General features: G+C 45.9%; 1 protein-coding gene across 2 annotated transcripts; it reads right to left on the bottom strand.

Annotated features, from left to right (window-relative positions):
- Positions 1-1293: 1293 nt before the first annotated feature.
- On the bottom strand, positions 1294-25016 carry LOC310712214 (galanin receptor type 1-like). Of its 2 annotated transcripts, XM_083515103.1 has the most exons (4): positions 23893-25010; positions 13284-13349; positions 4323-4382; positions 1294-4096 (listed from the first exon to the last, which is right to left on the bottom strand). In XM_083515103.1, the coding sequence occupies exons 1-4, from the start codon at positions 24580-24582 to the stop codon at positions 3779-3781; spliced, it is 1134 nt and encodes a 377-aa protein (XP_083371229.1). In that variant the 5' UTR covers positions 24583-25010; the 3' UTR covers positions 1294-3778. The 2 variants fall into 2 exon arrangements, with proteins under 2 accessions (XP_083371229.1, XP_083371230.1); XM_083515104.1 differs by lacking the exon at positions 4323-4382 and having other exon boundaries at positions 23893-25016.
- Positions 25017-25311: the final 295 nt, after the last annotated feature.

The raw sequence follows: 25311 nt of genomic DNA, 5'->3' as shown, positions 1-25311 counted from the left end.
CAGCTGAGAAAAGCCCCTACCTCTAATCCTGGATTGTGTAGACAATCCTGTCAGTGTAGAGAATACTGAGCTAAAAGGACTTGTGACTGGAAAATATTTGTACCTTCCTATGTTCCTATGCACGTGAAGCCAGTCTGTTAGCTGAACTTAACTCCTAATGAAATCAAAGAGAGTTAAGACTTGATTTGACCCATTTACTTCAATGGTATTCACGTTGAGCTAACAGATTAAATCCAGCCTGACATCTGCATGTGGGTGCAATATACATACTTATTGCAAGGCCACCAGTTTTGCTGGTGCAAGAGCCACAGTGGTTGTACCAGCACCAATAGGATGTGACCTTCAAATGACTATGCAACTCTTGTTGCCCTAGCATAACCCACTTTGGCTGCTAATCCAAATGCTTGATACCTGTATTAAAAAGAACTTTATCTGTCTTCCTATTATCCCAACCTGCCAGGTCCCAGGAAAGAATGTTAAGACTTTTCTGGATGTTTTCTAGTCAGTTATGGTATCTTAAAGGAGAGCTGAAGGTATGCTTTTCTATAATTACTCATAGGCCTGATCTTATCTTGAGCGTTTGTTAATGGATAATTCCTTTGATTTATGGACAATATATTGCTAGCAGGGTAGGAGTTTGGGGCCTCTAACCTGGGCATATTTCTTCCAGTACTGTACCTGCAATTTGGCCAATATAATGAATCTTCCCTTCTTCTTTTGTCTTGGAACCTATCTGTATATTATTAGGATAGGTGACAAAAGGCAGGAGTCTTATGGCTCTACAACTTCCTGCCCCTTCTGCTCAAGTTGCCTTTTACAAATTGCAATTTCCTTTCTGAATTAAGTATAGAGAAAGGTTGGTGTGGATATTGAGACAACCTTTTAATTTGAATAAATTCAGCAAACATTAGAGACCAAAATTTATCCCATACACCAGGATCCAGAAAGGCTAGTTCGATGCTACCTCTCTGATCCCAATTAGAGTTTCCTAAATCCATGGAAGCTTTTACAATGACTTGAATTCCTGCTTGTAGTTCAAATTTTGTTTTCATTATTGTGCTGGGGTTTTTTACTGGCCAGTTATGAATGACCACCTGTGGAACATCTGGGGACCACTTTCTATAATAATTCTTGGACTTTGGACTTGCCTCCTCATTCATTACCTTTCCAAGTATGACCTTCCAACTCTACAATTCTATTATTCTATTCTTGTCCCTGAAGCAGCACCATGCAGGATTGATAGCTAGTTTATTAGGGCTATTTTTCTTAATAATAATAATAAAAGCACTGAGATTTATTGAATATGGAGTCACACAATGTTTTAATACAGTGTTTTCCAATTTTGCACAGCAGAGTGAAGCAAAGGACATTCCCACTGCAGGCTAATCACAATGGTGTTTCTCATTTTTACGACAGCAACACAGTGTAGGAAAAAACACACAGCCTGGTGGTTAGTCTGATGTATTCAGATAATGCACAGTAGCAGGTGTTTTTTTTTACATGAACATTTATTTATTTATTTATTCATTTACTTAATATACTGCCCTATACCCGCAGGTGTCAGGGCGGTTTGCAGAATGAAATAAAAATATATACATACTCAATCACACAGTTTGCAGGCAGTGTCTCTGAACAGAAAGAGAGATTGGTGCCTTATGGAAACCATAGTGAAGCTTAGCACAAAGCATACATGTGTCTAATGACATTTTCTTAACATTCATGATGCGTTGCCTCTGCCTCTACCATTCTCCTATTTTCTGATTATTCTTGTTGCCTCTCCCCCTCTGTTGTCTCTCCCATGCCCTAGCCGGATCTGGTGTGCACCTGCATCTGCCATTTTATATCATGATTACTATAGTCTCTAAGCTGTGTACAAGCTGGTTAGCTCAGTTGGTTAGAGCATGGTGCTGAGAACACCAAGGTGACGGGTTTTATCCCTGTATGGATGCATATTCCTGCATTGCAGGGGGTTGGACTAGATGATCCATGGGGTCCCTTCAAATTCTATCATTCTATCCTTTCAAGTAAACCAGCACAATAATGACAAAACTCAATTAAGACTGTAAAATCATAATTCCTGTTGAACTAAAAAAAGTCTTCAGTAGGTGCCGGAAGTTCAGCAGGCCTGCTTGACCCCAACTGAATGGAAGTTCCATGAAACTGGGTCTACAGTACTGAATGCATGGCTCCTGGCGACAAGCCATTCATCTGAACCATGGGAGTACCACTAGAAAATCTCTCAAAGACCTCAGTGATCGGGCAGGAATATTACACACAGCATGGTTACTTTTTGGAGACACAGCTATGTGGACACAGGTCTTCATGGCAAGGTGGAATCAGATCAAACTCTCTTTCTGATTGTAGAGATTGATCTATTTAATTTTTACCCTCCAGGGGGCTCTGAACATAGTCCTTGGATTTGAGCAACACCATCACAAAAGCAGAGGTTTGTGATAGACTTTTTCATGTTGTCAGAACTGTGCAGGGAACTGGTGTCACATCAACACTTTTCACAAATGAAGCTGTGCACATTGTGTTTCAAATGATAAATGTGCCACTTAGACATATGAATTGGGCCATCTGGGCTATGCCTGGGCAACCTTTTCTGCAGGATACGGAATAAGCACAGGATGGCATTGGAAGCAAAATGTATTAGAAGCAGATTTCTGCTTCCTGCAAATCAAAGTGTTTGTTTGTTTAACTGGAGATGGAGAAACAAGTTTCTAGTCCTTATGGCTATGAAGTTATACTTAACAGTATTCAGGCAGGGCATGCTGAAACATCAGAACCCAGAAAAGTAGCTGAAATAATTTTCAGTGGTTGAGAGGGAGGCATCAGTGCCCTAACTAGCTCCTTCCTATTAATACCCAAACAAGAATAAATAATACAGATCAGTTTTTTAAATAAATTATGCAAAAAAGAGTGACTATGCCAATGTACATTCTGCATCAAAAGGGCAAAATTATCTTGGGCCAAAAATTCAAAATGTCTTGGTATGTGCAATGAAACATCTCACCATGATATAATCAAGGAAGCTTTTCACAAGTGAGGTGGTGGAAATAAAAGTGAGCTTTAGCACTATGGATCCATAGCAACAATTGCCTTCCAGTGTGTCTTCCTTCATCCTCCTACCTTTATTATCCGTCACTGCTAAATAGACTTACTCCACACATGAACATAACTTTCTATAAGACATTACTACACTTCATGAATAGTGAAAGCAGATATGTGTCCTGCTCCACAAAGGACAGCCCTTACTTTGAAGGGTTTTGAGGTCCAAGTCCAGTTTAAAAATAAAGAACCCTGGGAGGGTTTGAAGTTACCTGTCAAGAGTGAGCATGCCCACCAGTCACTTGGCCAGTGTCTTCCCCACATTGTACTTATGTTGAATTTACAGCGATTCTAAATTCATTCCTATACACCAGCATCCTCTTTTGGGGCAGGGTTTAAGTGGCTCCCTTACTGTCAGCTGTAAACCACAGTTAAATCTCAGCCTGTAGCAGCTTTAGGTGCCACCCCTCCATAAAATGTTGGAAACATCTCAGAAAGCTGCCACTCTGAAGCCACAATTATGAGCAATGGTGGTGATGAGGAATGGACAGCTCCTGTGAGTACCATTAATGTCACAGAGGGAACATCCAGAATGGGTCTGCTTCCCCCACCCCTTTCCCCCCATCCCTTTTGAGATGAATCTGTGCCTGTGCAAGGAATTTCTGGACACTGCTGCGTTTCTCTTTTGTTTCTTCCTTTGCTGATAGCTCTTCCTCCCCGCCCCCTGTCACACGTTGGTTGTCGAGTGAGAAGTGGAGAAGTTCTCCATGCGGATCCTCACCATCTTCTCCGCAGGGGGCGGCTGAAGGAGGCCCTTGCATGTGAAGACTTGCCGGCAGGCTGTGCGGAAATTCTCCGACAGGAAAGCGTAGATGATGGGGTTGATGCAAGAGTTCCCATAGGCTAAGCAGTGTGCGATGATGCGAAAGGTGAAGGAGATATCGTTCAGGGGGAACTTCCCAAACTCAGCCCACATAGTGATGATGTGGTGCGGGAGCCAGGAGATCAGAAAGACAGCAACCACCAGCAGCACTGTTTGAGCGGTCTAGAAGACAAAAGCAAACAAAGGTTTTCAAATTTTAATAGTGTGTTTTGATAGTTGTATAGCCTGCCCTGGGACCTTAGAGTGAAGGGTGTGTAATTCTAACAACAACATCAACAACACAGAATGTGGTCTGGCTATTATAAATTATTGCTACCAACTAAAACAGATTTGGCTGACTTTGGGGGATGCAAATCAGCCTTCCCCAGATGCTTTTGGCTGCAACTACCGTCAACCTCAGCCAGCATGGCCGGTGGTCGAGGATGATAGGAGTTGTAGTCCAAAACATCTGGAAGGAATACATGTTTAATTTGTGTGCAGTTGCACAGCAGTGTAGGTTGGATAGTTTTTTTACACTTCTATCATTTTTTTTTTATTTCTAGAGCCTGCCTCCCAAAATTCTGTTCCACTCTCCCCGTCCTACTTATAACACAGAGAGACAGTAACAAAAATAGCACACGGTAAATTTGCAAGAGGCATTTAACAAACCATTTGCACAAAACAAAGACAACCTCCACTTATAACCAATTACAAAAGAGAATGTTATAAAGAGGCGGTACTGAGAAATGGTCAGAAGATGCTAGAATAATCATCAATCTGGATAGCCTTATCACCATCTGGAACACATTAAATGGAAAATAGCTGCAATTAACTGCTGAACTTAGTCAATGGGGGGGCTAATCCTCTTAGCTGTTTTGAACAGTCTAAGAACCCATTAATTAGCTTCTTTCCCAATTAGCTTCGTGCCCAAAAGAAAGAAGTGTCTTTGTTTTCCCTTTGGATTCAGTGTGGAGTGGAGGGAAATAGTGTTTGCTAATAGCCAGAGGTCTAAGAACACAGCACTGCAGGCACAGAGCTGTGACACCACCACAGGCTAGTCATTCCCTTTGTACATATACCTGCGGGGGCTCATGCATGGGCAGAAGATAAACATCCAGGGCTTGGCTCTAAAACTTTATTTCCCATTAGCAAAACATAGCTGTAAACATGTGATTGAATTAGGCTGGCGGGAGATGACTGCCAAGAAGTTTCTGGCTGGCAAGGGAATTATTGGAGTGCTGGAATGCTGCTGCTTTGGGATTCGTACAGCCTGCACGCTTGTTCTCCTACCTGCTCAGCCTGTCTAACTATAAATACCAGATGTCTCCAGTTGTAGTCACGTCCTGCCTGCGTGTGGAATGCTGAACTAGATGGGCCTTTGGTCTGATTTTGCAGGGCTGATTTTATTTTATAAAGGCTATCAACGGCTACCAGCCACGGTCAGAGGCAATAGGCATTATGCCTCTGAACGCCTGTTACTGGGATTCACTCCTGGGGAAAGGGCTGTTGTGCACAGGTCCTTCTTACGAGCTCCCTGGTTGGTCACTGCGAGAACAGGATGCTGGGTTGGAAACACAGGAAGTTGCCATATATATACCAACACAGACCTACTGATCCATCTGGCTCAGTACTGCCTGCACTGACTGGAAGCAACTCTCCTGGATTTCAGATGGGGGGGTCTCCAAGCCCTGCCTGGAGAAGTCAGGGGGGAAAAAGATGCCTGATGCACTTATGTTCTTAGCCAATGCCGTCATAAATAAAGCCCCACTGAGTTCAGTGAAGCTCACTTGCAGGTAATCAGGCAAAGAATTGCAGTCACTCTGATCCTAACAGATTGGCTATTATTTCATGCTTCCTTTAGGGGTTTGTGGCCCTGGGTGTGTATGTGTTTTTGTGTGATGGTGATGATGGCCTGCACTTCCACTCCACCATTAGCAGGCCCTGATTTGGATTTTACAGGATGTGTCAATTACAGGGGAGCCCTGCTCAACATCCTGGTATAGTCTGCATTGCCCTTTTAGCACTGGCTTCTCTCAGGTGCCTGAGTGTAATCTCAATTTGAGTCATCATTCAAACATCACTGCAAAAGTGCAAACCTCACATGGGCTAAAGTGCTGTTGGAAATGCATCCTAATCATGTTGCTTTGGTTACCTGTGTTTGGCTCAGAGAACACAGCCATTTGGAGCTGCGTAGATGTTCGACAGCACATTTTGGTAATTCTGGAAAATAATTACAAAGCAGCTTGTGGAGTGGAGGCAGGGGAGGTGAAGCACACGTGAAGAAAGGGCACTCTCTGTTAGAGAACCTGCAGCTGCTCATAAGAGCCCAGGAAGAGCCCTGCTGGATTTGGCAAAGACCCATTGAGTCCAACATTTGCTTTCACAGTAAGAGGCAACCAATTGCCTATGGGAAGCCTGCTAGTAAGACCTGAATAAAGCAATCATCTCTCCCATTTGGAAATGTGAAGAACTGAACTTAAGACTGGAAAAAGGAGAAACCGATAAAGATGAATTGCAGAAAAAGGAGAAACTGAGAGACTCTGAAATTGACTGATTCACCCACCCCTGCCTACACATGCACAGGTGGCAGCAAGCAAAGAGAGAGAGAGAGAGAGAGAGAGAGAGAGAGAGAGAGAGAGAGAGAGAGAGAGAATAGGAGAAGGCACCTGTTATGTAGTGTAGTTTCACCCTGGGCCAACAGGGGGATACTGTATATAGTTTTCACTCAGGTCTGTAGATAGTTTTCACTCAGGTCCGCGCCAGTTATTTTAGGCGGGAACTCTGGGCTGTTGTGGTTACAATGTTGACAGCCGGCTGCCTATAAATACAGGCCGGCTGAGCTGTTCGCAGTCAGTTCTATTCCAGCTTACCATAATAAAGAGCTACTTGAAGAAATCGCTGTGCCGGCTGCTATGTCAACCCACGACTTAACACTGGCGACGAAGGTGGGATCGATGGACATCAGAGCACAGCCAGATGCGGCCAGCCTCTGAACTGAGCTGAATCACTGAGCTGAATCACAGAGCGAAATCACTGAGCGAAATCACTGGGCAGAACCAATTCAGAGCTGACTGTTCTGGCTAGAGCACTGTGTTCCATCCATCGCCCTTCACGCCGGCATCGGAATCATGGCTTCACTTGTGCCTCTACCGCCGTTTGCGCCAGCCTCTGAATCATGGGACTCCTACCTCGCTCGGTTCGACTGCTACCTCCAAGCCAACGAGCTGACAGCAGTATCAAAGGATCGGAAGCGGGGCCTATTCCTCAGCCTCTGTGGGCCTGAGGTGTTTGAGACGGCCCGAGCGTTGGTTGCGCCTGAAGCAGTCCAGGCAACACCATGGGACACGATCCAAGAGAAGCTCCGCAACCACTACGCACCAAAGCCGTCCAAGATTGCTGCCCGCCATGCGTTCTACCACCGGAACCAGGCAGAGGGGGAGTCAATCAACAACTACACCACCGCCCTGCGACAGGCTGCAATGCACTGTGAGTTCCGAGACTTAGACGATGCCCTGATGGATCGAATCGTCTGCGGGGTCCGGGACATCCATCTGCAATGGCGCCTCCTAGCCAAGCCAGACCTCACGCTACAGAAAGCCATTGAGGAGGCTGTGGCCTCAGAAGCTGCTGAACGCTCCGCCCAGGAGATCCGCAAGTCCAGCAGCCCGCGTCTTGCTAGGGGGCCAGTTCCGGTGCATCATGAAGAGGCCAGCAGTGAGGAGGCATCCTCCAGTGAAGACGATGACGTGCACCAGACCAAGCGGGAGCGCAGGAAGTTCCAACAGAAGTTCAAGGGCCAACCGGAGTGTGCTGGCTGCGGAGGCAACCATTCCCGTGCCAAGTGTCGATTCAGAGACGCCATCTGTAGGAAGTGTTCCAGAAGGGGCCACATCGCTAAGGTCTGCCGATCGGCTCCGTCTGACACCCCCCCTTCATCGACTCGCAAGTCCAAGTCTTCACTCCAGTCTGCCAAGGAAAGTTGTTTCGCTCTCACCAACTGCCGCTGCCCGTCTGGAACCACGATTGGCCAAACCGACTCGCCTACGCGACGCAAGCTGAACGTCACGGTGCTCATTGAAGGAGCTCCATGTGACATGGAGATCGACACCGGGTCTGCACTGTCCATCGTGTCATGGAGCACCATCAAAAGACTGGTACCCAGAGTGTCCAAAAGGCAACTCGACTCTCACTGCGTACACCTGAGAGACTACCAGGGAAACGACATTCCCGTGGTAGGCGTTGGCCGGTTCCGGATCGCCTTCAAAGATTTTTCGGGCCTGCTCCGGTTGGTGGTGGTCGAAGGTCAGCGGCCAAGCCTCCTAGGGCTAGACTGGTTTGATGCCCTCGGCCTGGAAGTCACCGGCATCAACTGCATCTCTAACGCAGAGACTGAGGGTCTGGTCAAAGACTTTGCCGAGGTTTTTGACGGCACCTTGGGCCAATATACAGGTACGCCCATCTCCTTTAGCCTTGATCCACAAGTCGCCCCCATCAAGCTAAAGCCACGCCGGGTTCCCTTTGCTCTCAAGGCTAAGGTGGACGAACAACTGGACAAACTGATCGCCCAAGGAGTTTTGGAGCCGGTTGACCACGCAAAGTGGGAAACCCCCATCGTCACGCCTGTCAAGCCAGATGGGTCGGTGAGAATCTGCGCTGACTACAAGTGCACGATCAACAAGGCACTTCAGCAGCACGCTTATCCGGTTCCTGTTGTCCAACACCTGCTGCATTCCCTGGGTGAGGGTAAGGTCTTCGCTAAGCTGGACCTTGCCCAAGCCTATCAACAACTGCCAGTCGATGATACCACTGCTGAAGCCCAGACGATCGTCACCCACCGGGGGGCATTCCGTTGCTGCCGGTTGCAGTTCGGGGTGAGTGTGGCTCCTGGCATCTTCCAAAGCCTTATGGAGCGTCTCCTGCAAGGGCTTCCGGGCGTGGTACCATATTTTGATGACGTCTTGGTGTCTGCAGACTCACACCGGCAGCTGTTCGAGCGCCTCTGTGCCGTGCTGACCAATAAGAGCCCAGGAAGAGCCCTGCTGGATTTGGCAAAGACCCATTGAGTCCAACATTTGCTTTCACAGTAAGAGGCAACCAATTGCCTATGGGAAGCCTGCTAGTAAGACCTGAATAAAGCAATCATCTCTCCCATTTGGAAATGTGAAGAACTGAACTTAAGACTGGAAAAAGGAGAAACCGATAAAGATGAATTGCAGAAAAAGGAGAAACTGAGAGACTCTGAAATTGACTGATTCACCCACCCCTGCCTACACATGCACAGGTGGCAGCAAGCAAAGAGAGAGAGAGAGAGAGAGAGAGAGAGAATAGGAGAAGGCACCCTTTGCTATTGGGCAGGATTGGCAATGGAAGAGGCGGTGCTCATTCTCTACAAAGAGGAGTGTAAACATACTTACAAAATGTTATGGAGCAATCTGCCACAAAACTGAGACCAAAACTCAAATATCTGTGCTGAATGTGCTCTCTCTCTCTCTCCCTCGCCTTCCCCCTCCCCACCTCATCTATACCAGAATAATAGGTGGCAAAGTCTGTAATCATATTATGGAATGTAATATCACTAGAGAGCTAATGGACAGAGGAAGGTAGAGCAAGGAAGAATATCTCAGCAGAAGATGCTCCAAATGGGGAAATGATTTTTAGATTCAATCCAAACCAATTAATTCAACTTCTGCTAGTCTTGTAGTAGCCCAAAAATGTAAGAGCTGCAGAGGAAGAACTGCATTGCAAAGACCAACCACTCTTGTTTAAAAGTGCCACCAGCCAGTCTAAAGTATGAGAATCATATGCTGCTCATGGGAATGGGATCATGGTTCACATTCATCATTTTGAGTCACCCATCTAAGAGCGCTGCAAGAAAGTTTGTTGTTCCCACTTGTTGCAGATGGGAAGCAGATGCTAAATAGCTGCCCTCTGGCAAAAGCTGCCTCCAACCTCCCATCAACATTTTGCAGATGGCAATGGGGATACTCTGGGAGAACCTGTGACTCACAAGGATGGATGAATCTGCCAGTTTCCATTTCTCCAAGTTTCTCATTTTCATTTCAGCATAGGTTGCAATTTTTTAAAAGTCCTCACAAAAATGTATCAGCATTTTAGTGTGCATTTCTTCTAACATACACCTTTTTGAAAGCAATTTCCTCTAATATAATGCCTTTGTGTCTGTTATTGCCAGCAATATATGCATTATGTACATGTGCACATTGTAGTCCATGTGTTGGTAACCTCAAGGCTGGATTACTGTAATATGCTGTATGTGGGGCTGCCCTAGGGCCTGGTTCGGAAGCTCCAGTGGGAGCAGAATGCAGTGGCCAGACTACTGATGGGAGCACAACATGGCTAACAACATGGGACATTATTGTTAAAGCATCTGCATTGGCTGCCCATTTGCTACCAAGCCAGGTTCAAAGTCCTTGTATTAATTTGACCCCTAAGGCACCAAGGGCATTTCTCCAGGAGCATTTTGGGAAATTTAAAACGGAGGACTGTAGCTATCTATTGTTGCCCCAAGACCACAGCACCAATGTCAGCGCCCACCATTAGCTGCTAGCCACCACAATGGCTATGTTATGTTCTCCCTCCACTGTTGGGGGCAGTATGCCTCTGAACAGCAGTTGCTGGGAATTGCTATTGTGCTTGCATTCTGTTAGCTTCCCATAAGCAAAGGGTTCGGCCACTGTGAGAACATGATGCTGACCTAAATGGCCTGATCCAGTAGGTTATTCTTGTGAACTAATGCAGTGTTTCCCAAATTTGGGTCGCCAGCTGTTTTTGGACTACTGTTCCCATCATCCCTGACCACTGGTCCTGATAGCTAGGGATGATGGGTGTTGTAGTTCAAAACCAGTGGGAGACCCAATTTTGGGAAACCCTGGTCTAATGTCTGTAGGCAGCCCTGCACAGTTCCTCTGCCAAAGGAGAGAAGAGTCACTGGCTATTCTGGCTTGAAAGAGGACGCTATATGGGACTATACGGTCTGAGTTATGATCCTGAAAACAGAAGAGCAGCACAGGCAATATGGCTCACATCCAGGATTTATTCTCTCCCCTTTGATACACAAGTTAATCCCCTCATTTTTCCTCCTTGAAAGCTGTTTGAATGTTTAAAGCCAGGCATTGAAAGAACACAGCGTCTGCGACGAATGGAGAATGATGTGTAAGTTCTGTGTATGTGGCAAAGTACAAGACTACTCCATCCTTCTGTTGTATTCAGTGGAGGCCTGCCTATGGGGGTGAATGGGGCATTGCACTGCCATGCTGTCTGACCCATGGGTGTAGTCAGGGGGGGCAGGGGGCAGCTGCCCCCCCAGATCAAGTAAAACAATAGAAATACTTAACTAATTGATCAATCAATCAATCAATCAATCAATCATGTCAGTTCTGCCCCCCTAACAAAGTCCTGCCCCCCAACAAAAATCCTGGTTACACCCATGGCCTGCCCACAACCTGCTTCCCACTAACTGTTTTCTTACATCCAGGGGGTAGTGCTGCCTGTTAGCTTCCTCCTCCTTAATCTCATTATTTTGAAGTTTTTCATCCCTTCAGAAAGGTCTACAGCACCTGAAGAATTCAATAATTTTTTAAAAAATACATGTTTCCTTCCCTGCTAGAAGAGGAGAAATGTGCAGAGGCTAGAGAAAGAACTGTGTGTGGTGTGGTGTCCTATTTGCCATCCTTTAGACCCCCTAAGAAATTCCAATCAAAGCAAATCTGCTGTAGCCTGGAACTAGGTGTGTGGGACACAGCTGGGAGCAGCCTGAGCAAGCTCTGTCAACCTTGACGCCTGCCCATAAAAGTAAGCCTAGAGATATAGGTGATGCCAGCATCTTGCAGGAACTCTTCTTATTACAGTGGTACCTCGGGTTACAGACACTTCAGGTTACAGACTCCGCTAACCCAGAAATAGTACCTCAGGTTAAGAATTTTGCTTCAGGATGAGAACAGAAATCGCACGACAGCAGTGGGAGGCCCCATTAGCTAAAGTGGTGCTTCAGTTAAGAACAGTTTCAGGTTAAGAACAAACCTCCAGAACGAATTAAGTTCTTAACCCGAGGTACCACTGCATGAGTTTTTGGCATTGATCTGTGAATTTCTTTGGGGTCTGAGTGAGAGCCAGGGTGGATGGGTGGAGTCCTGGGTGAGAGCTAGGAGGCTGAGAGGTGTTGCATGGGAAATGGTCTCAGAAAGGCAAGGAACTGATATCAGTATCTATACCGTAGTACAGTGGTACCTCGGGTTAAGAACTTAATTCGTTCCTGAGGTTTGTTCTTAACCTGAAACTGTTCTTAACCTGAAGCACCACTTTAGCTAATGGGGCCTCCCGCTGCCGCTGCGCGGCCAGAGCACGATTTCTGTTCTCATCCTGAAGCAAAGTTCTTAACCCGAGGTACTATTTCTGGGTTAGCAGAGTCTGTAACCTGAAGCATATGTAACCCGAGGTACCACTGTACAGTTATGGTATAAAGAAATAGAAAAGATAATCAGGCTTTAAAGATAACTTATCACCAAACCACAAGGATATATTTTGCCTATAATTTGGCAGGTTTTTATCTACACTGGAGAACAGATACTACTATTCCTGCAAATGTCAAGACAATAGCCATTTTTTAATTCCCCATCATAGTGAATGAAGCTTCATTTTGTCCAAAGTGGTTTCTGCTGGGTAGCTCATTTGGTAGAGCATGAGACTCTTAATCTCATGGTTGTGAGTTCAAATCCCTTGTTGGGCAAAATATTTCTGCATTGCAGCAGGTTGGACTAGATGACCCTCGGGGTCCCTTCCAGGTCTACAATTCTAAGATTCGGACCCCAAGGCAAATTAGGCAGTCTCCAAAATACTTCAGACCAAAGCAAGGTGCTTTCCGACATGCTGAATTAGGATCCCAACCAAATCTTGTGACAGGTGCCCACCCCTGCTCTGCACCTTTTCCTGCCTCTTCAGGCCACTCATTTGAGGTGGGTGGGAGGTCTGCTCCCCCGCTTGTGAACTTAAACGTATTCCAACTTTAGACGTCATTTTGACAGAACAAGATAAATGTCTCTGGAGTTTTACGTTTGTACAGCTTCCAAAGGTCACCTGGGTGAAGAGACAAGCGTCTGCTACAATTTATTAATCACATCAGAATCAGAATCAATCACATACATAATTGGGAAGGAAACAGACCAAAACCACAAGCCGTAGTCACGCATCTAAATAGTGATCTGGCTGACAGCACTGCAAAAGTATCTGCTTCTGATGGAGCATGACAGAATAATTTTACAGGGCTCTGTGATCAGTTATACATTAGTGCTGGGGCAGGCAATATTTTGCTTGCTAATGTTCCCTGGTAATTGGATGTTGTTTTCTTTTAATTTACCTTTCTTTTGGATCTCTCTGACTTCTTGGAAATATTCTTCACCTTCTTTTGAAGATGGCGTATAACCTAAGGAAAGAAAGGAAGAAACTTGCTTTATTGCACAATAGATGTTTCTTATTCTACTGCATCAGGGGTGTGGAGTACCCTAGGTCAGGGTGGGGGGCAAGTGCAGCCTTCTGGCCGTTTCTTGTCATCTCCTGGGACTCTCACCAGGTCACCTCGCACCAACCCTGTGCTCTCCTCAGGTGACTTTGCCTGGCCAGAATGTGGTGGTATTAATTTATTCATACAACGAAACAGCTAAAAAATAGTTTTGAAAACAGTACCGAAAAACCAGCTAAAGATAGGTTGAAAATAACGCATAAGGTAGAGCCCTTTTCACCTAGCTAGAAAAGTTAGGTGAAACAAAAATGTTTTCAATTGTTTCCATAAGGACAAAAAAAGAGAGTGCCTGTCATATCTCCACAGGTTTGTTGTTCCACAAAACAGGGGTAGCCACACTGAAAGCCAGTCTTGGAAAGGGATTGGTCCACCTGGAGCAACCCAGAGCTGTCAAAAGTGTGTTTTGTGGAGGGTGGAGGGAAGATATTAAACATGTGGTCAAGGGAGGGGGAGGGGGAGGGGGAAGGAGATCATGCAAGCAAAGACTCTCTGCCAGCACCATCTCCTTCCCCCGCCCTCCTCTTTGTCCAGCCGTATGAAATATCTCTATAAAAGGCTCCTCATGGCTATGAAAGGCCCCTGATTTGGTTCAGGGCTCAGGTTGGATCAGGCATGGAAAGATCCAGTCCAAATTGGGACCCGATCAGAATTGCCAAATTGGGTCTTGAACCAAATTGGGCCTCCAATCCAGCTAACAGTGCCCTTTCCCAGAGCACACCATTCTGCCCCACCTCCATTTTTACACATGTAATCCAACATTTCCCAGCAGTCACCTGTGCCCACCGTCCTTCCTACCTTAGTCTCCCTCCCATTGCCAGCCAAAAATAAATTTTGTACTTCTATGAAGCTCAAGGTCTCCACAAGATTGCTGCTATCTCCCTCTTCAACATTAATGAAGCTGCTTTTGCTACAGAAGGGTGAAGGTCAAAAAGTGAGGGTCAAACTCAGTGTGGCCTGGGTCACATGGTTGGCCGCTGCATAGCTGATTTTCAGAACCAAACCGGTGGCCCTGCGGAAGGGCCAGACTATGGAGTGTGCAGGAAGCACAGGGTTCAACCCTTTGCTCCCAGCCATGGCCACTGCCAGAATCAGATCTGTCCCTCTCCCACATTGATTCGTTTATCTAGGCTTATATGCAATTTGTACATAATCAATTTAGTTTGTTTTTAAATGTTGAGTAGAAATGATTCACATGATGTATTGCCTCTGTTGCTATAGCCCCTGAAGACAGCTTTTAAACAATAATTGGCTGAAATACGTTGGGCTGTTTGGAAAACAAAACCCATGTTTTCAGCATCTTAAGACACATTGTTTTCTGCTTTGGGGTTCATTTTGGAAGCTCTCTGCTATTTGCGTTTCTCATGGCATTGATGCAATCCCGGGGTGGGCAGTTGGATCTGGTTGGTGGGTCAGGTTATTACATCCCCCAGCACTCCCCAACCTATAAGCCAAATTTAACAGGTGGCCATGGTAGTAGTCCAGTCTGGGAGTGACAAGTGCATGGATAACTGAAGTGAGATCTCACCTTGTTATCAGCAATGGGGAAAAGTGGTCTTTTGAGTTGAGTTTACTAGGGGAGTGTGATGGACTAAAATTGTGACTGACATATTTCAGTGGCAACCATTCAACTCAACAATTGGACTCAGCCATTCGACTCCATTCGAGGGTGACTGTGTTTTGTTTCATATATTGTGTCAGATAGTGTTTATTTGACAGATTCTGCTTTGAATGTGTTCTGGATTGAATTTCTCCCCCTTCTCTATCCATGGCTACTAGCTGGGATGGCTATATGCTACCTTCACGTTTGGAAGCAATATTCCTTTGTGGATGAGACTAGGCATAATGCTCATTGCGTGAATGTAAATAACTTGCATTCTTATTGTTATGAAAACAGCAGCCTTTCTGAAGCAGCTCTCTGGATTTCAGTTGAATCTTCCACTGACGCTAATGTGGAATGCACAAAAATGCTTTGGAAAGGTGATTGATCATTAGCAAGGAGAGAAAGTATTCACATTGCCTTCCCAGTGGTGCTGAGGTTGTTCAGGCTCCCCCGGAGCAGCTGTTTACATAACAAAATCCACATGACTTAATTGCATTCATGTAATTAACATGAGATCCCAGTCTGGCCCTGATTTGCCAGTTGCCAGGGAACAATGAGAGGATAAGCCCATTGCCCCAATCAGTGGCGTAGCGTGGGTTGTCAGCACCCGGGGCAAGGCAAGTAATTTGCGCCCCCTAACCTGTGGATTTGCGCCCCCTAACCCTAACCCCCAGTTGCTGCGCCCGGTGCGGCCGGCCCCCCTGCACCCCCCACGCTACGCCACTGGCCCCAATGTTCTCCTTGCAGGCTTTGCCCAGGTATCAGGCAAAGCCCCTGTGGGGAAGAGGATGCTGGACCAGTTAAGTCTCTCGTCTGATCCAGCTTCTTGGGTTCTTACATGTCAGGTGCAGGTATATAAATGGAACAAACTGAGTATGCAGATGGGTAAAGCATGTCTTGTAAAAACAGGAATGGTTCTGTCTCCTTGGATATTCAAATAATGTTGTGTACTGGCTTCTATTTATATCTTTATATTAGAGAGCTCCTGCTTCTCATCTATGATCTCTAAGAGGCACAGCCAGTCTCAGCAGGTGTGTGTTGCTAAGTACAGTGGTGGGCAGCCTGTGTCGCCTACTTAGCTTTATACGGGATCTCTGACAGCCACCAACTGGAACCAAGTGCAGAGGTAACCAATATGGTGCCCTCCAGATGTTGTTGGACTCTGCCTTCTATCAATCCAAGCCAGCAGGCCCATTGGTCAGGGATGATGAGAGCTGGAATCAAAGTCCAGCAACATGCATCTGGGGGGCACCACATGGACTTCCCCTCCACACTGGCTCAGTGCAGCTGAGCAGTTGAAGAAGGACAAAGATACTTCTGAGCATTATGCTCAGCCCAGGGATTCATTCTTGTGATCTACTTACTGCAGGTTTCAAAAAGATCTAGCAGTAGATCCCAGCCTGTTTTTTGCCTACCCAAGGCTTAGTAGATCATTACACAGGAAGGTGCCTGTCAGTGAGTCACACCACTGGCCCATCTAGCTCAGTATTGTCTATACCAGGTATGGGGAAGCTCATTCCCAAGGGCCAAATGTGGCCTAACAAGCCTCTCTATCTGGTCCTCCAAACCCTCCGGAGGATACCCCCTACCCCTACCCCTCACCTTCCCAGGCTGCCCCCTTCGCTGACTCTGCTTTGCACCTTGGGGGTTCTTGCCTGGCTGGAATGTGTCCTTGAACTCTGATGAGACCTTTTGCTTCCCTGGATAGAGGATGATATGTTTTTTGTGATATAGTGGTATATAAATATATCTGTAAATAATAAATAGATAAACAGGGGAACGTGCAGAAACTAAGCTACTGTGCAAAGGTGGCATTTGCATTCATTGCTCTGCCCACTTTTGTTTCTGGCCCTGCCCACCACTGGCATGTGGCCCTCGGAAGGTTGCCCAGAAGGAAATGTGGCCCTTGGGCTGAAAAAGTTCCCTCACCTTTGTCTGCACAGACTGGCAGCAGCTCTCTGGAGTTTCAGGCAGAGGACATTTCCAGCCTTACCTGGAAATATCAGGGACTGAACCTGAGACCTTCTTCATGAAAACCAAGCAGATGCCGTCCCCTGAGCTATGGCCCTTCCCCTCGACAGAGACTTTTTCTTTTTACATAGCTGCTTGTAAACAAATGTCTATTATTTACTTTCAGGTAAATAATCTCTGCATAAAGGTTTTGCAGAGATTATTTAACTCCATTATTTAACTCCATTCCAGGATCAAGATAAGGTACGTTAGACTCACTGGAGATTTTATTTTTATTCTTTTAAAGAATGACATTAAGGGGGAGGGGGAATTCATGCAGTGCACCAACAAAATTTAGATTAACCTTTTGAAAACGCAGTTACAGCAAGCACTGTAACCAAGCAATGAATGTGCTTAACCATTAATGCTAGGAGACTTTACGTACTTAAGCCAATTAATTAAAAGAAAATCCATCATGTATACCTCTTGCTGGCATACTCACACAAAGCAATGAGGCAGAAGGCAATCAAACTACTCCCAAGCAGCCACACTACAGAATTTTTTGCTTGGAAGGAAACATACATTCATTGGCTCCAGTCACCTGCCTGTCCCAAAGTAAGACTGATCACCTTTCCTTCGATTGATCCACATCTTCCCTGCAGTGTTGGCACCTGAGGTGGGTTTACAGTGGAACAATATGCTCCTGCACATTAGTTTGCTGTATTACCCTCATAACAACCTGGGAGGTAGCTTAGGCCACTCCCAGTGACTTGCCCAAGGCTTCCTAACTGAATGGGGATTTGAACATGGGTCTCCAAAGTCCTGATCTAACAACTACACCAGCCTAACTCTTAGAATCATAGAATCATAGAGTTGGAATAGACCACAAGGGCCATCGAGTCCAACCCCCTGCCAAGCAGGAAACACCATCAGAGCACTCCTGACATATGGTTGTCAAGCCTCTGCTTAAAGACCTCCAAAGAAGGAGACTCCACCACACTCCTGGGCAGCAAATTCCACTGTCGAACAGCTCTTACTGTCAGGAAGTTCTTCCTAATGTTTAGGTGGAATCTTCTTTCTTGTAGTTTGGATCCATTGCTCCGTGTCCGCTTCTCTGGAGCAGCAGAAAACCACCTTTCTCCCTCCTCTATGTGACATCCTTTTATATATTTGAACATGGCTATCATATCACCTCTTAACCTCCTCTTCTCCAGGCTAAACATGCCCAGCTCCCTTAGCCGTTCCTCATAAGGCATCGTTTCCAGGCCTTTGACCATTTTGGTTTGTCACAGTTTTTCCGCTCGTGCTCTTCGCTTTGCTGAACGTTGCTGCTTATCATTTTGCTCATCTTTGCACCTGGCCCAGCACCAAGAGTCAGCATAACTGGGTATCTGCGGAGAGTCCACACAACGACAAGTCGCCCTCCCCTTGGACTTGTTGCAGTGAGGAGGTGGAGCCACTCAGGAAAGTGGAAGTGACTCGCCAGGGGGAACATAGCTGCTGTTCCAGCTTCCCAGCAGATGGGTCACTGCTACTAACTGAAAGGAAGGCAGTACTGAGCAAGGTGAACCAATGGTCTGACTCGCTATAAGGCAGCTTCCTAGGTTTCTATAGGTTGCATTCAATGAACAGGCTTCCTACCCTTGAAATAGACCAGGGGTCAGCAAACTTTTTCAGCAGGGGACTGGTCCACTGTCCCTCAGACCTTGTGGGGGGCTGGACTATATTTTTTTTTGGGGGGTGAACAAATGCCTATGCCCCACAAATAACACAGAGATGCATTTTAAATACATTCTACTCATGTAAAAACACACTGATTCCTGGACTGTCTGCAGGCCAGATTTAGAAGGCGATTGGGCTGGATCTGGCCCCCGGGCCTTAGTTTGCCCACCCATGAAATAGAGGATGACTTCAAACAGAGGACTGTCTTCTGTAAAGCAGGACACACAACCACCTGAGAAAAGGCAGGCAGGTGTTGAACTAGTCTCATGACTGAGCACATATGTAGAATAGGACCTGTCGTGGTTCAGGAATAGGGGTGGGGTTCATAAAGCCAAGTAGGCATGTGGGTACATTCTGGATTTGACTCAAGCCTAATGCTTCATAAGATCTGCACAGGTGTGCATTAAAGGGGAAAGAAAGCCAATTCTTATTGTCTTCAGTTCAATTAGTTTGCTGCATTAGCATCACCCGGGCTGGGAACATGGATTATTCAAGGTAGTCCCAGCTTCCGTGGGAGACAAATCTGACTCAATACCTGTCATGAAAAGGACATTTTATTGGGTATCAAGTCCATTAGACCTGACCTTCTGTATTTTGTGATAGTGGCACTCCCTGAGTCCCACAGGAAGGGAAAGGAGGAAGTTCCCAAGATCTTAGCTGGAGGGGAAGAAAAGAAATGAGGAAAGGAGGCGAAATAAGTTTAGGGCTGTACTCTTGTGGAAAGGGAGCTATTCTCACTCCATTCCTGTCTCTCTCACCCAGAAGGCTTCCACCTTCCTCTGCCCTTAATATACATGTCTCCAGCCACATCTGTCTCAGAGAACATAGTGGCCTAGAAGGGAATGCAAGGGCTGCTTTCCCTTCTGGACATTGTCAGAGAGGACCAGGGCCAGAGACAATAAATATATTTTACCTTCGTACATATTATATTCCCTGTGGTCTTTCCAAAACTTATTTATAAACTATGTAGCGATTTGTGTAACCAGGTCTTGTCCCAAAAAAATTACACAAGGATGATAATAGCTATTCCTCTCCTTGGAAAGGTTTTCTTTACCCAGACACACTATGTGCTAATGTAATCCACTTGCTTGATAGAATTTGATGCGAGCAATTTCACTGCTCCAACTATTACCTGCAGAAGAAAATGATATTCTGCAAAGGATCTCTGTCTGAATTTTGCTCAGAAAGAAAACACATTAAAAAGTAGGACTGCAAAGTTTAATCAATTTAGAAACTTTGAATCAGCTGAAATGATGTCCCTAAATTATCATGCAAGATGGTAGGTACACACACACACACACACACACACACACACACACTTTGTACAAGGTAATCAAAACACCATGTACCATAAAATACAGTCTTCTGATGACACACTTGTACATCACCTAAAAATAAAGGGAGCACATTTCTTGCTTCAGAATTACTATCTTATTCATATGCAAATGGAATGAAAACTCATATGATGACTCAATTAAAATATTTGTAACTGGTTCACGAGGACTTTTTTTTAAAAAAAAACCCACAACACCACATACTGATGTGGTAATGTGAAGAACTGTACTTAAGATTGGGGGGAGGGAGAGAAATTGAAAGAAATTGAAATATTCACACATCCTAACTGGGACAAATGGTCTAAGGGTGGTAATTGAGAAGCCTTGGAGAGAATATGTGGCACAGGGGTTATGGGAAGAGATAAATACACTTTGAGTGTCTCTCACACTCTCTCTTAAAAATGCTTTAAATACACAGACCTTCCACTACAAACAGTCACAAACAAACAACATTTATCTCATCATAAAACAACACAGGCTTTCCTTCAATTATTGTTAAAGGTGGCTCCCAGACATTGGAACTCCCTGCCCCTTGAAGTACACCTGGACCCAGCTATTTCATAGGAAAAGGAAAAGGGAAAGGTGTATATTCTTTTGCCCAGGTCTTGGGAAGGTGAAATGATGGTTTATTTTCTGCGTATGATTTTATTGGTGGGCATTTGTTTTAATGGTTTACTTCCTGTTGTGTTTTATTGTTTTGTAACTCATTCTGTTACCTTTGGTGAAGGTTGGGTAATAAATATGCTAAAATAAAATAAATAATGTTGGAAGTGGCATCCTCTTGTGAGGTGCAAGAACAGTAGGCAGAAGTTTGTGTGTGACTTTTTGCTAATGCTAGCAGCTGGTCTGTATAGTTAAAGCTATGGTTTTCCCAGTAGTGATGTATGGAAGTGAAAGCTGGACCATAAAGAAGGCTGATCGCCAAAGAATTGATGCTTTTGAATTATGGTGCTGGAGGAGACTCTTGAGAGTTCCATGGACTGCAAGAAGATCAAACCTATCCATTCTGAAGGAAATCAGCCCTGAGTGCTCACTGGAAGGACAGATCCTGAAGCTGAGGCTCCAATACTTTGGCCACCTCATGAGAAGAGAAAACTCCCTGGAAAAGACCCTGATGTTGGGAAAGATGGAGGGCACAAGGAGAAGGGGACGACAGAGGACGAGATGGTTGGATAGTGTTCTCGAAGCTACCAGCATGAGTTTGACTAAACTGTGGGAGGCAGTGGAAGACAGAATTGCCTGGTGTGCTCTGGTCCATGGGGTCACAAAGAGTTGGACACGACTAAATGACTAAACAACAACAACAAAACACCTGGAGGGAAAAATAGTACGTCTTGCTCTGGGCGGGACCCAAAGATGAGTTTGGGGCTTTCCTGGAAACTGAATGCAGAAGGAAGACCTGTGGGAGTAATAATGCCATGAGTCCTTCCATCTTATACTCTGGTTGTATATATGGGTTAAAAAAACCATATATCCTAAAGACACCACAGTTTCTGCTGATCTTTTTCAAAAGAAACCAAACCCACACAGGGAATTCTGAAATGAGTGCAGAAATTGCCTCTATTCACAAGTTTGAAAGTCCTCAGGACTGGATTAACTTCATTCAAGCGCAAGGGGGCAATTGCTGGCATCCTATGCCCTTTTAAAATGTGCTGGGGGGGGCTATTAGGTTTTGGTTTTTATTATGTATTTTGTGGTTTTATATCTTGATTTTATTCTGTGAATCGCCCTGAGACCCCCGGGTATAGGGCAGTATATAAATTTTTAACAACAACAACAACATCAAAACTGTGCATTTCTGTCGCTAAACCCACCTACCTGAGTGTAAGCCCCATTAGGACTTCCTTATGAGTAGGCCTGGGGTGGTATTCAGTCTAATTCTACTGAAAGTAGTAGGTCATTCAAGTTAATAGGCACACTAACTTAGGTTCAGTCATTTCAGTCAGTCTGCTCTGAGAAGGAGTTATTTGATTAGGATTTTCTACATTGCAGGCATGTTGTGCTGTCCAAAGCATCCTGAGAATGGGACTTAAACATTTGAGTAAACAAACTGGACTGAGGCTGCTGTCCTAAACTGACTTACATAGGAGTGACCCCCTTTAAATTCAATGGCACTTAGTTCTGCAGGATCCTGTCCTACTAAGACTACCTTTCTGCACTTCACCCCCAGTATCTCAAGGCTCTCTTTAGCAATGAGGCAGGTCCGTTTGTTCTGTTGTACATAGGATTTCAGGGATGTTGTGTTGTCCAAATCACATCCAAGGACGGGAGTTACTTTTGAGTAAACATACTACAACAACTACCACAACAACTGCAATTCCAAATCCGGGAGTAAGCACGCATGACAAGCCACAATCCGATCTGTTATTTTGTTGTTGTTTTTTTCCAATGGCAGGTGTTTATGTAGATAATGCTAATAATACTGCCCTGTTTCCTTTTCAAATTGGCTGTACAGGCAACGTGCATCATGAGACAATTGTCTAGCATGCAATTAAACTATTCATAATAATCGTGGAAGAATAGGAATATGAATAAGAAAAATAAGAATACGAGTAAGAAAAATAAATCCCCTCTGAAGAGCTACAGGGTGGGGCAAACTATTTGCCTGAATCCTAACTATGTCTACTGGAAAGTAAGCCCCTTGGAGATCAGTGGGGTTTACTCTCAGGAAACCCTTTGGACATTTGGTCCCCCCGACTTAGGGAATAACCTCTGTCTAAGTAATGCACATGGCACATACAGCCTTACAGCACCAATCCTCAACATGTCCGTTCAGAGAGAAATCCCACTGAATGAATGGGGAAATGAGAGAGCATGAAAAGGGAGAAAGACCTTCTTTTGATAGATGCACATCAGAAGGAAATGGACAACAATTCGCACCCCTAACTGCAGCTCTGTTCCCCCACCCCCAGCAATCCAAGGCTTCATCAGCCATAGAGATCCACTAGAATAGCACCAGTAGCTAGACTGGTGTAGCCCAGGAGTAGCACCAGTTAAGGGTTACCTACCAATATTAGAGTTAAGGTGTAGGTCCCAGTTCCTGAGCATGGCCAAATCTCTATGGGGAGGGCTTTGCACACGACATGGGGAGAATGAACATAGACATGCAGCAAAATTTTGGGGAGGTATTTGGTGGCAAGGGGTCACCTTTGGGGGCCACACTGAAGGCATCTGAGGCTAGGGATTGGCCCTCAGGCCATGGGTGGTCCACATGTGCAGTAAGAACCACCTTTCTCCTTAGACCACCATCCGTAACTTAGCATTTGCTGCAAGAACCCCAGAAAGTGTCCACCCGTGAACACAATCCATTTGATGCTCATCACTGTCCTAGGGGACTTGGAAAGGGAGAAGAAAAAGGGAAATCTTAGTGCCTGTATTTGGCTGAAGCAAAAATGAATGTAGAAAATAACGGGAGCCAAGGCAGTCTACAAGAGAGAACAAAGCAGAAAAAGAGCAAGAGCAGGAAGAAGAACATTTCTGGAAAGAAAGCAGTGAGGTGTTCTGCCAGACATCCAAGGGAGGAGAGACCTGCACATAGCTGACAGAGAGAAAGTATGAAGATGACCATGAGAAAAAGTCCGAAAATGGAGACAATGCCCCCCCACTCCTTAATCTCAGATTTTCAAGAGCTCTAGAGACATAGCTAACTTCAAACACGCTGGGATTGCCAGTGGCGCAGTTTACGTGGTCTTAGACCTAATGATCTTATGCAGGCTGTCAAAAGAAGTTCTGGGATCAAGTAGTTGTGGTTTAAACTAAGCCACAGAGAAGAAGTCTGTGGCAGCATTCCGCAACCTGTTGCCAACCACCCATCTCCATCCCCTCTTGCCCCGACACCCACCTTGGCATAGCAGCAGGTGATGAGCACCAGAGGTAGCAGGTAACCCACCACCAGAATGGTAACCTTGTAGACCTGCTTGGCCGCCGGGTTGTCTGCCCAATGCTCCCAGCAGAAGGAGCTGTTGGGTGCCTGCCGATGGCCTCTCATGAGGGCCTGGTGCTGAGCCACCGGAATGGCGATGAGCAGAGACAGGAGCCAGATGACCCCCACGCCCAGGGTGGCGTTGCGCTTGCTGCGGATGCAGAGCGAGCGCTTGGCGTGCACCACGGCGATGTACCTGTCCACCGACATGGCCACCAAGGTGAAGATGCTGACCAGCATGGTGGTCATGACCAGGTAGTGGACCCACTTGCAGAAGAAGGCACCGAAGACCCACTCGGGCAGGGAGTAGATGGTGGCCTGGAAGGGGACGCAGAAGACGAGGAAAGAGCAGTCTGCAATGCTCAGGTTGAGGATGAAGATGTTGGTGGCACTCCGTGATGGGCGCCCACCTGGCCGGAGATGGCCAAGCACCACCAGGACCAGCATGTTCCCCACCATGCCCAGGAGGAAGATCACCCCAAACAACACAGGCACAATCACCGTCTCCGGGCCACTTCCAGATACGCTTGGCCAGGAAAGGGAGGCGTTGGCCTGTTCGAACCCAAAGTCATGGCTGCAAACGGTAGCATTGCTCACAGCTTCTTCCATGGAGCCAGGTCACTTGATGGGATGCCCCCCCCGCCCTTTTAAGGGAGAGAACTACCTTTCCTTGGACCCTCCAGGAAAAAGAGGGTGTCTGTGTGTTTTGTCTGGAGGTTTGGGAGTTCTTGGACCCTGGGGCAAAGGCTTCTCCTCCAGGATGGAGACTTGTTGGATCCCGAATGCTCTCTCTTCAGATACCTTCTCCAGTGTGGTGGTGGTCAACGTCAGTGATGCCCCACGAAAGGGTGTGCTGGACGAGAATCTTCTGGGTTTGGTCTTTGCTTGTCACTGGAAGCCAAAGGTCAGCAGCAGGAGGAGACAGCGTGTGAGAGAGAAAAAGCTAAAGAGACCTCTGCGCTTGAGAGGCTGTTGCCTTAAGCCTCTTCCAAAGATCTGCGGCTGAAGTGTTGTGAGCCTAGGCTGAGAGTGGCAAACTGAGCTCTTTCCAGCTCCTCCTCCCTTTGCTTTGTAGTCAGAGGGAGGGGAGAGGGCTGACAGCTAAGCAGATGAAGTGCTGGTATAGTGGGTGTTTCTACCAGGGTAATCAAAAGTATTGCCTTTTCCCTAATTTCCCAAAATCTACAGTGCAAATTAAAAACATGTTCTAGGGGTGGGGCAGAAATTCAATTTAAAGGTGAAGCTTTTTGCATTTTCCAGAGCAATACGCAAACCTAAACACAGCTGTTCTTTGAAATTTGCATTTCTCTGAACGTTGCAATGCAGTTCTCTAGCCAT

This window comes from Podarcis liolepis (assembly GCF_965112155.1).
Source record: "Podarcis liolepis genome assembly, chromosome: 7".
NCBI lineage: Eukaryota > Metazoa > Chordata > Lepidosauria > Squamata > Lacertidae > Podarcis > Podarcis liolepis.
This window is presented reverse-complemented; position numbering and strand designations above follow the sequence as displayed.

Excerpts from the sequence above, each read along its gene's own strand:
- LOC310712214 (XM_083515103.1), bottom strand. The coding sequence starts at position 24,582 with ATGGAAGAAGCTGTGAGCAATGCTACCGTTTGCAGCCATGACTTTGGG. Across the intron at positions 4,383-13,283 it reads CAGAGAGATCCAAAAGAAAG|ATGTTTTGGACTACAACTCC; the intron begins GTAAATTAAAAG and ends TATTCCTTCCAG. Across the intron at positions 4,097-4,322 it reads CATGCTGGCTGAGGTTGACG|ACCGCTCAAACAGTGCTGCT; the intron begins GTAGTTGCAGCC and ends TTTGTCTTCTAG.